The sequence below is a fragment of the Aythya fuligula genome, chromosome 2 (genome assembly GCF_009819795.1).
Source record: "Aythya fuligula isolate bAytFul2 chromosome 2, bAytFul2.pri, whole genome shotgun sequence".
Classification (NCBI taxonomy): domain Eukaryota; kingdom Metazoa; phylum Chordata; class Aves; order Anseriformes; family Anatidae; genus Aythya; species Aythya fuligula.
The window spans coordinates 36,767,327-36,783,383 of record NC_045560.1 but is presented as its reverse complement, the minus strand read 5'-3'; the positions used below and the strand labels follow the sequence as shown (position 1 = coordinate 36,783,383).

General features: G+C 37.9%; 1 protein-coding gene across 1 annotated transcript in view; it reads right to left on the bottom strand.

The window, feature by feature from the left end:
- Positions 1–16,057, bottom strand: part of CHN2 (chimerin 2) — a 113,920-nt gene that overhangs the window by 21,049 nt on the left and 76,814 nt on the right. Inside the window, exons 4-5 of the mRNA XM_032180749.1 lie at positions 3,670–3,701; positions 465–578 (exon numbers count right to left, since the gene is read on the bottom strand). Coding sequence (XP_032036640.1) covers positions 465–578; positions 3,670–3,701 — 146 coding nt within the window. The remainder of the gene's footprint in view (positions 1–464; positions 579–3,669; positions 3,702–16,057) is intronic.

Below are 16,057 nucleotides of genomic sequence, written 5' to 3'. Positions count from 1 at the left end.
GCTGGTCAGCTGCTGGACTTGAGGATTTTCTAGAGTCTGATTCTTTAAATATCACCTATTGTTGCTGGTGTTTGTGTAAAACACATCACAGAATTTGGAGAATAACCTGTCTGTGTCCCCTGCCAGGACATTCCCCCTTCTGTCCTCACCTCCAGCTCATACAATTTTCAAGGAGAAGCTCCATGTTTATCTCACTGCAACACTCAACTCTTGGTAACAAAAATGTTGAAAAAGAATAGTCTGTTTCTGAAAAGGAATTTCCTAGACAAGTGCTAAAGCACAGACTGAATAATAGCAGTGCTGTGATTGTCAGACTGCTGACAAGAGGGTGCAAAACCAACCTGACACCATGAAGTGTCCAGTGGACATGGACACAGACATTACTCAAAAGGGACTGACACAAAACCTCCTGCATTAAATACATTTACAATTGAACTATAAACCTCTATTAAAACAGCATTTACCTGAGAGCAAGTGTATAGCAGCCGGGTTGCCGCTGGCTTTCTCTAAGAATGTATGCTCCTTCTACGCCAGCAAGTATCTCATCTGCTTGCTCCCGAGAAATGATGCCATGAAACCTAAGGAAAGACATTGCCGTGACTTTCAAAACAATTCAACCAGAAATGCATCCCCTTCTACCCAAGAAACCATTGGAAAACTGAAATCATGCAACAGGACACAACACTGTCTCACACCTTTGTGATAATTTGAACCTTAAACCGATCCCTTCTGCCAATGCAAGGACAGGGCAAGTGAAGAAGGAAGAGCAAAGAACAGTTTGGTGTCCCCCAGAGATCTTTTTCCATAAATACCCTATCTTTTCACAACTTTTCTCCTCTACTAATCTATGTGTCTCTTCCTTGTTTCCCTTCTAGAGGCTTTATGACAGAATAGAAAATTGGGCAATAATGGTATCATTTTTATTGAAAATGGAGATGACAAAATTAAAATAAGAGGTCATTCCTATTACTGGTTTGCTTTAGGTCTTATATTAACATTGCTTACCTAATTTTGTAGCTGAAACTGAGCAGAGAAATGGCAACAATTACTCAAAATTCTATTCTGTACATATTGAAGTAGAAGAAGATATAGAATATCGTTGAGAACAATTCTGTTTTCTTTATTTCAGTTCCTCATTCAGTGTTGGAAAAAAGCAAAACAGTCTTTTGCCATTGCTATTTTAAGAAAGAAAGAGGCCCTAGGATGCCCAATTAAACTTACAATAATCAATAATCTTTCCTTAAGTAGAAATGTAGGCTTTACAGCAGTTCAAGTCTTAACTTCTACACACATTTTGTTGGCTGATAATTCTCTGAGGGTCTCCTCAGAGGTTTTCAAAGTTTCTATTTTTGATGCTGTCTCTGAAAAATGGCACTAAGACATACTGGCCTTAAGCACTTTATCTTTCCTGACAATACATATGAAGTGGCATGTTTCTAATACTGCCTCTGGCATGGTAGTGAAAGAGAAGAAAAACACTCTGGATGTAAATGCAATTGTTCTGTTCTCTTAAGTTGTCTTTTCACAACTAATAAATGTTGGAAATACCAGGTTTAGGTGATCTTTCCATAGTGACTTTATACTAAAATATATGTAAACTGATTCATATTTTCTGTACTGGTAGGGACACAGTCATATTCTGCCACATCCAAATTAAAACAAGCATCCCCTAGATGAAATAATTTAAGCAGGTCTTTACCAGTAAACTCATGGCAATTCATATGCCTAGTTAAAAATAATGAGCACAGGCTATTTGTTGCCAGAAGCTCATTATGAAATAAAGCGGGTTTTAGGTAAGATATTAGTAAGAGAGCTCTCCTGGTGCTCAGTATAAGAAACCACTGGGACAGGATATTGAAGCACTTGCGAAATTTCTTTAACCACGTATAGTAAATATTAGGTAGTCCACGCTTTCTTGTAGATGTTTTTGGTATATTTATGCAAGGGCATAAACCAGCTGTACATTGTATGAGATCGCCTGAACTCATTCTCCTGACTCTGACAGCAGCAGACAATAAATGCTTACAGAAAGAGTGTGGGAAACAGTGAAATACTTTCACTTCTCATCCCTGTCTGCCCATCACTGCTTCAGCCAGAAGTTGTGTCTGATCAGCTGTGACCTTACCCTTCATGAATCGGAGAACCTCACTTGGAAACCCTTCAATATTGCTATGCTTTTGGCATCCACAGCATCCTGTGCAATGAGCATGAGAGGGACACCTTGAATGTCCCTCTCCTGGACATCCACTGAGGAAGGCCTGTTTATTTTCCTCATATGGCAGGTGCTGCTGCCCATCACTTTGCTCTGCCTTTCATTTCTTCTGTATGTTCTCTAAAAAGGAGGGAGGAGGAATGGGGAGAGAGGAACCAGAACAACCTGCACTACTTAAAATGCAGCCACCCCATGGATTTATACAGCAATATATATATATTTTTATTTTCTGTTTCTTTCCCTATAAATTCCTGACTCTCTTTCCAAGCACTACTGAATACAAGTCAATTACTTGTCAGCTGTTCTGAAATCTTCTTTCTGAGTGGCAATAACTGATGTGATCTCACAAAGGTGATTTCTTGCAATTCCTGCCAACTCTACCACTCCACAAACCTACAGCATGCCAAAAGGCTGGAAGCTGCCTCGGTAAGAGACTGTGGTAATAGTTTTAAAATCCTGCCTGAGACAGCGTGATGGGTTACTTAGCTGGGTACTTACTATCTTTGGCTCAGTTGTACTTTGGTGGCTAGATCTGAATTCCCAATTGTTTAAGATAACATTAAAAAATGAAACTACAGTAATTAGGGGCAAGCTGCTGGCTCTTGAGCTTTTTGATAGTAGGAAAGGATCATTAAACACAGATTATGTGTCTGGGATGGAAGAAAAATAGAACACAGGATCTAAGCAATTTCTCCAGCAATAAGGGGTTAAGCCTCAGCAGTAAAGGCCAAATGCCAGCTCTGCAAATGGTGTGTAACCAGGAGATCTGGGTGCCTGCTGCAGTGGCTTTTCTGTTCAGCTCTACCTGCTCAGAGCTCCTTGCCAATGCTGAATCCAGCCCCTTTTAACCTACTCATAGGCAAGAAAACTGCTGAGCACAAAGGAATTGTACTTTAGTGATTCTTTTATCTGTCTTAGAATAGAAATGTACCAACTCTCAGGGTATTTTGGACCTTGTGACTTTACCAGGGAGAATAGCATTTTGACACACAGCAGCATACATGCATACTTCCATAACCAGGTCTGGGTGTTAGGGTGGAGAAAGCACAGGAACATACTTCAAAAGGCAGGGACAGTGACAAAATGCTTCTCTCGTCCCCAGCCCAATGCAGGACCACAGGTAGATTAAAGTGACAACCAAAATAAAAGGAAAAAAACACTTTTTGTTTGTTTTTCTTCCCAAACTGTCCTAAGAGAAGCAACACAAACACGCAGCCTGCAATAGTGGCACAGTCCACTGTGATCAGAAGTACTGGACAGTAACATCCCTAAAATATTAGGCATTCACAGTATTTAGCTTTCAGCTGAAGTAAAAGGCAAAATGAGATATTTTGAAAATATTTTTTTCAGAACTCCATTGTGGTGGTGTTTTTTATTCGTGTGTTTGCTTGCTTTTAATTCTAGCACTACAACTTTCAGATACAGCTAACAGATACGTAAAAGAGAAAGATACTTACTCTCTTCCATAATACTTTGGTCTGTTTTCCACCTAAATTTTGAAAGAAAAGAAAAAATATTTTAAACACACTTGGTTTTAAATAAGAAACATAAACTGTGCTTCGTTATGAGTACTACTGCACCCATCTAAGTGTTGAAATTCTGCAGATTCAAAACTGTGACTGGAACATGACAACACAGAAAAGCAGAAAAATGAAACAAGAAGAGGTGTTTGTATTGATGTATTTCTGCAGAGAATAGCATGTATCAATGGTGAAAAAAAACTATGGAACTACACATAATTCCATAAAATTGATCAAATGGATAAAGGATAGTTTACTGTATTTTTTGCCACTCTACCATTTATGTAATAAAATAAGACTGTTTTTTTTACACATCCTTTATCTTCCTAAAAACATTTTTTGCCTATATATGGCAACCAACCAAAGATAAAAAACAAAACAAAACAAAAATTATCCAAACTATCCTTGGGAAAAACTAGGTTTTTGGATTTAGACGTAGTCTTAAATTCCTGCAAGTCTCAAGAACTTGAGGGCCTGATCCAAAGTATACCAAAGTCACTGGAAGGACTCCCAATTATTTTAAAGAGCTTGGAACCAAGTTCTAGGAATGTAATGTTTTTATACAGAAACTTGGGATGGTCTGACACTTTGATTCATTTCTCAAGCACCAATTTACTCAAGCATTTTTGGTAAATTCTAAAAAAAAACAAGGTCCCCAACTTCATAATCCCTTATTTCTTCTATAGCCTCTGTCTTCAGTTTGCCTTGATTGTTAAATTTCCTATTTGGTCTAAACAGTTGCAGCTTCTGCATACAACCAACCCATGGACAACCACACCGTGGCTTTCTGGATGAAGACTTACATTGCTGTGTTTGCTGTCATTGCCAAATAACCTTCTTGATGAACTGCATACACCGTTGAGGCGAGCTCTAACTTACTGAATGCAGCAAAGATGCTAAGTGAGGATATTTCCAAGAAATTCATAGCTCCTGGAGAGGGCTGACAGGTAAATCAAGGAGCAGGACTACAACCTGCGTCTCTGTGTCTTGGCAGAGGCCGGCGGGGAGGCCGGCAGCTGTGCAGCAGGAGGAGGATGCCAGCAGGGGGCACGTCTTCCCCAGCTTTCACACAGGGGCTGGGGCACTGGTACCTTACCATGTACAGAAATCGATTCAATTAGTACGTAATTTATTGCTACGTATTAATTTTCAGATTTTAAGGGATTCAGATATATGCATTTATTCGAGTGTTGTTATAAGGAGATGATTTTTCCTCTCCAGTCTCCCTTCAGCTTAACAATAGTGTCATCTACCCAGCTGTAACTTCAGCCAGCATTGTCATGCGTAAGTGCAGCAGGACTCAATAAAAGATACATGTATATATAAAGTCTCCCAATTATTAAAATAATTTGAGTGCATACCTGAGTAAATCTGCCCACGTAAATGGGATTACTCCTTCATACGTAGTGACACACACATGAAAAGAAATTGTGGTTTCAGGACTATTTTATTACTTAGGATAAAACCAATGAATTTGAATTTTCACCACTTTATCTCGCTAGAATCATAGAATCAATAAGGACCTTTGTTCTTGTTTTGATTAAATCTCATTATTTCACTCATAAAAAACTTTAAATTGATGAAGGCCTTTTACTTCTCAATAACAAATGCATAAATGTCACTTTTTTGATTCAAACATCTATACACCTTGCACTAAATTGAAGCAGCCGCCTTTGTACCCTGCAGTCACTAAGGCTCCAATACCGTGCAAAATGAACTAAAGTCTGTACAAGATAATGAGAATCTTCAATGGAAGTCCTATGGGAGTTCAATCAAGTCCTTACTGGGCTTCTTTTCTAGCTCGGTATTTCTTTCCTAGCACAGCACTAACAATAGCAGTATCAAACGCTTGAAACTCCTGCCCAAGAATAATACCTTGATGCAAACATTTTGGAGCTCTAAGGGGCAGGAATAAAAGGAAAAAGCAAACGCAGAAGAGAAGAGAGAGCAAAATCAGAGGAATTGCCAGTTCCTACAGGTGCTGTGTTTCTGTGTGCATATACAGCAATGCAGAAATGACAGCATATGAATTCAATTTCTTTTTTTAAACTTTCCTAGCTCACTTTTCATATGAACATTGGAAATTTGAAAGGAGTGTTAAGGTTTCATGTAAAAGTCATCTGCATCACACAGAAATTATAAGAGATTAGAGAGGTCTTTGTTAAAAGTGTCACTATTTAAACCAGCCTAGTCATACTCCTGAATACTGCCATATTTTCACTAGTAAAAGAACTCAAGAAAAAAAAGCTGTTTTACCTCAGGTAGAGGATGTTGTTGATATGTTCATCCTGAGTAGCTTGACCTGACCTTATTATCTTGGACCTGTCGTCCTTATTAGACCTTTGTGACCCTCCAAAGTATATATTTAGTTGGGAACTTAATTAAAAAATGGGTATCAGAAGCTGAGTTAGGTGTACATGAGGCTGCCACATGTAATCCTCTCCATGATGGGAAAAAACGCCACTCAATGCATTGAAAATGGTGACAAGGAACAAGCAGAGGAACTTTCATTGCCACAGTAAGCCAAATAAAACCTTCACAGCACATAAGGTAAAGTGTGACTTTCATTTGGATTCGGAATCTGCTTCTTTTTAAAAATACATTTGCTTTGATTCTGTACACAGAGTAAACCCCACCACTTTCCATCTACCTCAGAAATACAAATAGATGAGTTAGCAGTACTAGCACCAACCTTCAAAATTGCCTGTAAGCACAAGTTCCCCCACAAATATAAAAAAATATGTAGTAACAGTTTAAAGCATTCTGGAAATACCTCCCTGAGGAAATAGAGGTACATTCTGAATCCCTCTCACAACTCCATTTATGCAAAAATCCAGATTTGTCTGTGCCATTTTTGTCATTTAACAAGCAACTGACTGGAATGCCCTGCACACTGTGATTTCCGTTTTTCCTGCTGTTCATGAGTTAAAAGATTTGCTTTTCTGAATATCCACACAAAGCCCATCAAATCCTATCTTCTTGCCCCCTTCATAAAACAGACCCCTTTTCTTCAACTCCTTTTTAGTACCCAGGTGTCTAAAATGGCCACAAATGTCAGTGCTTTGTTTTAGGCAAGGAAGATATTGCAGTATTTTGTGAAGTGAAGCACCAGATCTGCCAGAGCATCCAGGAAAATACATGCAAGCTACGGTGCACCTCAATTGAAAACCTCTCTTCTCTGCTCACTGCAACCTTTAGCCTGAAATAATCATTAAGCTCCTAACCAACTTCACTGCTAGGAACAAACATGAGGAAACAAAGTTACAGCAAGATAAAAGATCAAAATAACATCAGGGTCTCTAGATCAAAACCAGAATGTTGGACTGAACTTGGAAATAAACCAAAAGCCTACACAATTGATGGAGCAGAAGCTTAAAAGTATCAAAGCAGCCAGTAGTTCTGCTCTGCACTGCAGACTCTGTACAGACTTCAAGGGAAAGCCTATATATCCCAGAAGGCAAAGGTGACTGAAATTCAGCTGGGATTAGCTTTTCCTCTCCTGCTATAAATGGGCTCTCATGCATGCACACAAAGTCGGACAGATCCGATGCAGAGAATCCTTCACTGGGGACAGAACAGGAAATCCACAGGTAGACAAGTGACTGCTTCCCTGTTGCACAAGCCCAGAATAAGCAAATTTATTCTGAGGACATGTGCACTTTTTTTTTTTTTTTCCCCTTTTTTAATAGATAATGAAGAACACTTTTATCACTTTTCATATAGCCTTCATAAGCTCACAATTTCTTTGATGAAAAATGACCACATTTCCCAGGTGGTTTTATACATCAGCCTGGCCAGTCTCTCTAGATATCCAGCACTGGGAGAACTGTGAGGGCTTAAATCATTTTGGATTCTTACACAGATAGATGCAACCAAAATACAAGCATAAAACAAAATTATGTAAGGCAAAAAATGGCCTTAACTTGTGAAAACATATATTTGCCTTAAAGAGCTCTGCAGCATTCTTTTACTACTCCCATAGAGAGAGCAAATAAAATGGATTCTCTGTCTCCACTAAAAGTAAGTGGCAACTTTCAACTTAAATGTGAGTTGGCAATTTTCAGGCTTAGAAAAAGGTATTAATGCCAATCTCAAACCAAAAATGTTGCTGCAGAGCAGGCCTTTTTGGCAATTGCTCCAGAAACTCAGTGGAAAACACTCAAAATTACTATTGAAATGCATAGTTGTATGAATTATGAATTATCAGTGAATGCCAAAATTGTTTAAAACTATAGTCATATTGATCAGGAAGCATGCAGTATGGTAAAACAGCCTTAAATCATTAATTTCAGTAAGGAGTTCAGTACTCCTACAAAGCCAGCAACATTCAAAGACATCTAATCCTGAAGCATGCTCAAAGACAAATGAAGCCCAGCACAGCTCTGCCAGCTCTCTCCAAAAGCGTTTAGGAGCATGTTTGAGAGGCTCTGCACAGTCTTCCCTTGACTCCCAGCCTGCCAAACCAGACTGCCTCTCCCCATGCCAGAAAACAGACTTACTTGTACACTTGGTCTAGTTTTACAAGTTTTTTTTTCTTTTTTTTTTTTTTTTTTTTTTACAACATTACAGCATATTCAAGGTGTGGAATCAGTTGTACTGGGGTTTAAACACAACACTGAGAAGGAAATAAGCCTTCTTCATAAAAACACACTAGCTATCTAAGCTAATCCAATATATTACCTTTACATAATTTTGAAGTTTACTGAATTGTAGTGTCCTGGGATTTGTGGCTCCTCTTTTGGTCAGGATGGTTTCACCCTGGAGTGACATACTCCTGCTAATGTACAGATTATTGTATTAAAATCCTACACCACTCTGCAAGATAACTCATCACAAAACTACTGGGAATCATGCAGGCAGGAGGTAAGTATGCCCTAATGTGATAGATTTTCATTGCAAGCATCTACATCCAAGCCACACTGCACTGAAGATTTGAAGATGCCCTGAAGAATTCTTTCTGCTGAAGTACTATCACAGAACTAAGATAACTCTCATTTCCAAAAAAATTTAATTTCTCTTCATCTTCATTGTACAAGACATATTTCTTTATTCAGTGGCCAAAGCTGAAATACAGAAATGTTGGCATGAAAACTAAGAAATCCAAAATCCCTCTCTAGGACAGCAGTCTGTCTTTAATTCAGAAGGCCCAGCACACAATAGCATTGTAGGTCTACCTATTTCAACCACTGCTTCAATACAACCATAAGGAGAATATGAAAAGGAAAAGGAAACAATAAGGTGCATGCATAGCTTTTTGTTCATCTCCCCATTACACAGATTGAGCAGAGACATAAGATCCAAGAGTTTAAAATGTTAGTGTGGTCACTTTATTGCAGGCAGTGAGGCATTTGCCCAAAGGAAGTTCAATATAAACATTTTTCTGTTTGGAACAATGTTATTTATTTTTCAGTATTTCGAGTTAACTAGCCATAAATACCATTTTCAGCTCAGTAAAAGAGAAATAGAAGAACTGGAAGAGAATTCTTCAAAAGAAGCCCAGACTATAAAGAAAATGTAGTCTGAATTGTTCAGCTTTTGGCATAATTGCCAAATGCAAACTATTGCCTCAGAATCAATAGCAGAAAAGGATTACAAAAAATTGTAAGCACTCAATAGTAAAAACAGTACTGGAGTAGAAACTATGCTTTGTTTCATTACTTCTTTAATACATTTTTTTTTGCCTTCCCATCTTTCTAAAAAAAATCTGTTTAGATCAATTAACATATCTAACTCTCACTCCAAATAGGACCAATTATTTTACTTCAATGCCTCTTAAGCAAGTTAACTTGGGAAACATTTCTTTTTGCAAGGAAAAGTTTATCTACCCCTTTTTATTACCTTTTGACTACTTTCTTGATACTACTTATTCAGGCTTGCTGCCATCAATGTTTTCAGAGAAAAGCAACTCTTGTCCTTGCAAAAAGCCTCACATCATACAGCCTGTTGATAATTTTGCCAGTAGAAGTAGCAGCAGTGTAACATCTGTACGCCCCAACCAAGGACAGGCAAATTATAGGCAGTTAGTATGTGCATACCTCATGAAAAGCTGGTCTTTTCCTCAAAGATTTCCAGTCAATGGCATTCAGTATGACTGATAGGACAGGCTTCATACAACTAGCCTATCCTGGCCACGTAACTTCATGAGTTTGTTCATATATTTTGACTATGTGATGAGAGAGGAACAAAGACATTCCTCAGAAAGAAATCAGCACTGCATAAGGCACCAGAGCATATTATGTCTGCACTGTCCATGTTTCAGAGGCTCTCCAGAAAGAAAAATCACATGAACAGTTTTGGAAGTCTGCAGCTTCTTTTGTCATTTAGTCACAGAGCAGTGGGGATGACAGTGTTATGGCTACTTGATGGATACACATACAGCCATATGATGGTGAGGGACTGTGTTGATGCTGAGACAAGAGAGTAGCTGGGAGCAGATGTCAAAAGCATTCAAAATACCAGAGGGACAACAGCTAGACAGGTTTCCACAGAAAAGCATCCTGGCATCATTACAAAACATAACGTGAACATGAATCACTGATGCTGTCTGTTCCAAAAACCACCAAAACCAGAATGCCACTCAAAGCACTGGGATATGAAAACAAGAGTGCAGCCAACAAGATACCTTGGAGTAATCCTCTCCTTGCAATTTCCACTCAGAAAGCCTCTAACTGGAATCCTGAATGTAGTTTTGGGCACATCTCAAGGAAGACTGGAACAAATAACCATAATGAGCAGTGATTCAGCAAATGTGAAAGACATGAAAAGAGATTAGCTTAAGGAAGAGAAGACAGAGAGGGGCTGTAGCAGACAGGTATGAGAGCAGCCTTTAAGGAGAAATAAAATAATCTGCTCAGTGTATTCTTACTAGACGTGACAAGAAGTAAAGCTGCAAAAAGGATGATAGAGTCTGGATCTTAGGAAAGTGTTAAAAATAATTAAGCACTAAAAAAAGTAAGCAGAGGTGGTCATGAAATCTTCAACTGTGGAAGGCTCTAAGAAGAACGTATGCAAACACCTCCTCTTGATGTTGGGATGACAACCTCTGGAGTCTCCTTGGGCCAATATATAAGATACATCCTCTTCCTCTCTGCTCTTGGGAGATCGAGATTATCAAGGAGCAAACTGAATAGGTTATATAAATCCCATATAAAACTGCAGCTATACAATGTCCATGCCCACCTCTGTGACGCCCTCAGGACAGCAGGGAGAAGGCAGTGGACTGAATGGAGTGGTGTAGAGGAGAAGGCCAAGCCTTCAGGTGATGTCACCCCTAACCTAAATAGCATGAAACAGTTTAGATCTATCAAGCACAGTGAAGGGCCAAATTGTGCTGGATATCTTCAAACGACACATTCTGCTGTAAAACTTACACAGCTGGGGAGGATACAGGACTAGAATGCTTCACTGTGAGGGAGAACACAAAAGGAATGACAGAAGTAAAGAACTCAAAAGAATGTTTTTATTAACTGCTGTTCAAAGCCACACAACTTCTCTGGTCTGATGGCTTGCTGTATCCTACAGAGAAGGTAGGGTGCATAATGATCCTTCCTTGGGAGGACAATGCATCACAAAGAAACGCAGGAGGCTCAGCAGCTCTGATTCTTTCTGTGGCACTTACTGAACACTGATTTCCATTCCATCAAGGTTATTTCTATCATTTTTGAAGACAAAGAATTTAACAAGAATCGGGTTGGTTTGTTTGCTTGTGTGCAAAACTTTCAAAAGCTCTAAGGCATCTCGTATGAGGGTATTTTTAACTCGAGTTAGTTTCCTATCTATGACCTTGAGCAAGCTCCCTCAGTCCAGTATACAATAATCAATACAGCAGACAAAACACTTTAAACTCCAGAAGGTTATAAAAATTTCCCCAACACTGACATCTGCTACAGTCAGTAAAACAGAATACATTTCTGTGTACACTCAGCTCTAACAGCGAAAATCATAATTGAACAAGAATAGAAAAAAAAGAAAAACCAAATATTTTGTGACCTAATAAAATAACGAGCTCCTGAACATGAGCTAAAATAAATTGAAATAAATCTTAATCAAGGAGGTTGATGCTAAACAGTCAGGGGAGACAGGGTCAGGTTCAAACAACTTCAATAGCAAAAGCAGGAGTCATCTATTTTGTTATGTAGTTTCCACTTACACAGTAAGGGCATCATTAAATGTAAAAAGGAAGATCAATGTTACCTTGAATGTTAGATGAAAAATTTAAATATAGTATTTAAACTATGCTCTCTTTTTCCAAGATTGATATGTTGAGTCATTTAAATGGGAGGCAAATATCCCCAACAGCAGCAGATAAATACAGCAATCCATATCAGTGCTATAAATGCTGCTTGCACTTCTGTAATCAGTGAGAAGCACTAAAACCTTCATGACACATGCCAAAACAGTCCACAGTACATCTGCACAAACACACTGTGTTATGTCACCTGCCCTAATGTATCCCCAAAAGCCACGCTTTTTAACCAGTCCACTGTTAGTATTTGATGTAAAAATACGTCCCTCCTGCAAGGGGCCTAGAAAATGTAATTGCAGATTACCAAAGGAACCAATCTGCTGCAGACTGATTAAGAACTCAAGTGTGGAAAGGGGGTGTGGAAGGAAAATCAGGAAATGGGACAACAAAACTGAGAGTGGGGTAGGAAGAGAGGGCCTTGAATAAGACCCTGTTTAGCATCTTGGGGTGTGATATGTACTGCTACATCATTACACCAGAAGAACATCTGTCCTTGGGGAAAGTGGAAGGATGAAAGCAAAAATCCAAGGAGAAAGAAGAATATTCATTTTGTTAATCTCCTGTCATTAACTCCATGAATACTTCTGCTCTGTACTCGGGAACAGTTGATATCACTCTTAAGTCAGGCTACCTGCAAAGTCTGAACAGATATAAAGGAGCTTAGTTACTGCTAGCTATGTTTCCCAATTCTGAAAAAGGTGGAGGTCTTATTAGATCTGCCAAATACTAAGTAGGAGAGTATTTCCCAAATGATGAGCAATCAGGTAACTTACAGATGCTTTCACTTCAACAAAGCTGAATAGTTTGATAACCTTCAGATACAGTGTTCAGAAAAAACACCTCTCTCTCACACACACATTACTTAGTTGAAATACATATTATTTTGTCATGATGGCATTTCAATCAGATATGCAAGTATCTTAGAAACAAAGGATACATATAAATTTACATTGCAAACCTTCTGAATTTCCATTTTGAGCCCTGGAAATTCAGGATTCCTGGTTTGAAATCAATACAAATTTCACTATGATTATACCTAAGTATGATCATAAGTGTGTAACTGGCTGATATGATAATTCTCTGTGTATGTATGTATACATATATATATATATGTGATACATATATATACATGTGTAGCAGGATAGGAAGTAAGATAAACAGATGAATACAGACACATAAATAAATTTTCTTTATTCATTCATTTGAAGAAATAAGAATTCACCAGCTGCTCAGTTTTTTGTGTCCTAATCTTGAATCTAGAAAAAGACATCAGACATCTCACAAAATATCAGTCAGAGCAGGCACAGTGAAACCCCCTTCTATTTTAACCAGACACAAGGAATACTGGCCTAAATTGGAACAGATATGTAAATCTGTACAAGCACACAGAATTTTCTCCTACACCTAGGCTTATTGATAAACTTTATCTAAGTTGAGATATGGAACAAGTTTTCATTTATTTTGATTTGAAAACTACTTAAATTTGACATTGTGCCAAACTAAAAAGAATTAGATGAAAATATTAATATATATCAAAGATAAAAGGAAATAAATAAATAAAAAAGGAGAATAGCAAAATCATAAACCCATACGTGCATCACACACTGTCAAGGAGAAATGAAGAGGAGGGTCAAAATTCCCAAGGAAATGTTCAATCAAAACAAGAGGGACAATTAGAAAGATCATCAGTCCATAAAGACAGCTAGATATAGCTTTTGCTCATTAAGCAGTAGTTGCCATCTTGTCTTTCAAAAAGATGGTTTTACCTATTCTGTTTCGTTATGGTCAAAAACCACATCAACCGATTCATACTGTATTTCTCTGGCAAAGAGGAACATCAGACTAATTTGCGAGTTGTAACCTAGAACATTTGTAGATCAAACCTGAAGAAATTCAATTGGAATAGACAAACCTATTCTATAGGTTTTAGCTATGTTTCAATAAAAATTAATTATCACATCTGCAGAACACTTAGAAAACTTTCCTCTGCTCAGGAGTCAGTTGACTGTTGAAGTCAAGATGATGTGCCTTCACCTGAATGTTCCACAACACTACTGCTGCTATGGGGGGAGACCTGATGTACTCTAGGAGAGAAGATGTGATGAATACAAGTGAATTTTGGGCAAGCAATAGTCTAGCCTCCCTTCTTTCTTTCATCCAATACTGCAAAACACAGGCATTCTCTGGGACAAGACCTACCATGAAGATACCATAGAAAAATGCAGTTGGGTGAAATCCCGCAATTTATACATAGTAGGAAAACCCACATGTGGTCATTCTGGAAAGACACTGGTTACAATACATTTAATGATTCTTTGGGTAATCCACCCCAGTTTAACCAAACACATTTCCTGGCCTTCAACTGTTTTCAGTCCCTTCCAGCACAGCCAGGCATTCTACTTTAACAACAGATTTCAGCTGACAAACTTTCCCCCCTAATCAATGTCTATTCAAAACTGCTCTTAAGCTCCACTTGCAACCCACAGTCTACTGCTGTGTCCTCCTTGTTAATTTTAGTTTCTGTCATAAAGATAGGATTATAAAAACACAATTAAAGCAGCAGCAATATTATAAGAATTTGAAGATATAGGCTCCATTAAGTCTTATATGTACAAACATTTTCATTAATGAAAATAGGTTTTGGAACAACTCTGCTCATTTTCATTTAATTGCTGGCTAATGGGGTCTCTTGGTGTGTCACTGTGTGTGTTCTGAGGTTTCTTTCTAAGAAAAAGATAATATAATATTATGAATAATTCTAGATAAGCACTCAGGACTGACAGTAAGACACACCTTCTCATGATACTGTGGTCTTAAGCTGCCTGACTTTGCAGCAGAGTGATTTGAACAAGTGCCATGAAAATTCCCATTTACTCTCATTATTTACCACCAATTTTATGGCCAATTTCAATGCCTATTACAGCTCGCTAGTACTTTACTGCAGTATGGACATTGTTCTTAGAAATATGAGGGCAGAGGAAAAAAAGAAAATATTCAGCTTGTAAAGATCATTAAGTGAGCAGAATAAGGGAATTCATGAAAGACTTATTGCAATAATTAAATACTTATTATCCAGTCAGATATGCTCTGCAAACATCTTACTAAGGCTTAAATTCAATAACCTTGCTCAAGCTTACCTGATTCTGGAACTGGTTGTTTAAAAGCTTTTTTTCTTATATACAATTATAAGATATTCTTGTACCTGAAAGCAGGACTTAGAAAAAGCAACTAGCATCTTTTAAAGAACTTATCAATATTGCTATTATTTAAATGATAGATAGATAAATAATTGCATTATTATCAGCTTGAATCCCATGCTTCAGAAGACTCTGAGGATAACTGTGTAAAGAACAATTTTCAGTGGTTCAATTTTGGAGATGTGTAATGATCCTGTATGTTCTCTACTAGCACAGTACAAGGTGGCAATATAATTATAAACCTGTTAGTGACCATTTCAACAGTAATGCTCTATGAAATGACACTAACTAAATACTTGTTTTGATGAATCTGGGTAATGGATATCCAAAGGGTCAAAACAGTTCTGACCCTCTGGATGGTTAGAGTGAAAGATTCTCAGCTGCACAGTCTAAAAACATCATCAGTATTTTGTTTCTTTGAATCATATAAGCAAAGAAAAATGCATTTTATTTTTATTTTCTCAAGGAAAGATTCCCCTTTTGTAACCATATTTTCTTTTAACCAAGGAACCATAATTTTGATGCTTTAAAGGCAGAGAAAATCACTTCTGCTTCTGACACAACCTATTTGGAATTCAGAACAAGGAGGAAGGCAATTAACTGGCATTTTTCTACATAATAATATAAGTTAAGGCTCTGAGGCTTTGCCTACACTAGGGAAATTCAGACAAGTTTCTCACTGTTGCTGACACTGGCTTGGCCAAAGCACTGCTAGGAACATGAAAGGTCTAAAGCACACAAACTCACTTGCCTCAAAAACTGCTGTCAACAACTAAGACACTACTACTAAACTATTTCTTAAAACTATTTTTAAAATGGTACTTCAGCATAAAAACAGGAAGTCGAACACTTGAATTATTTTCTGTGAATGCCATTTTGGTTG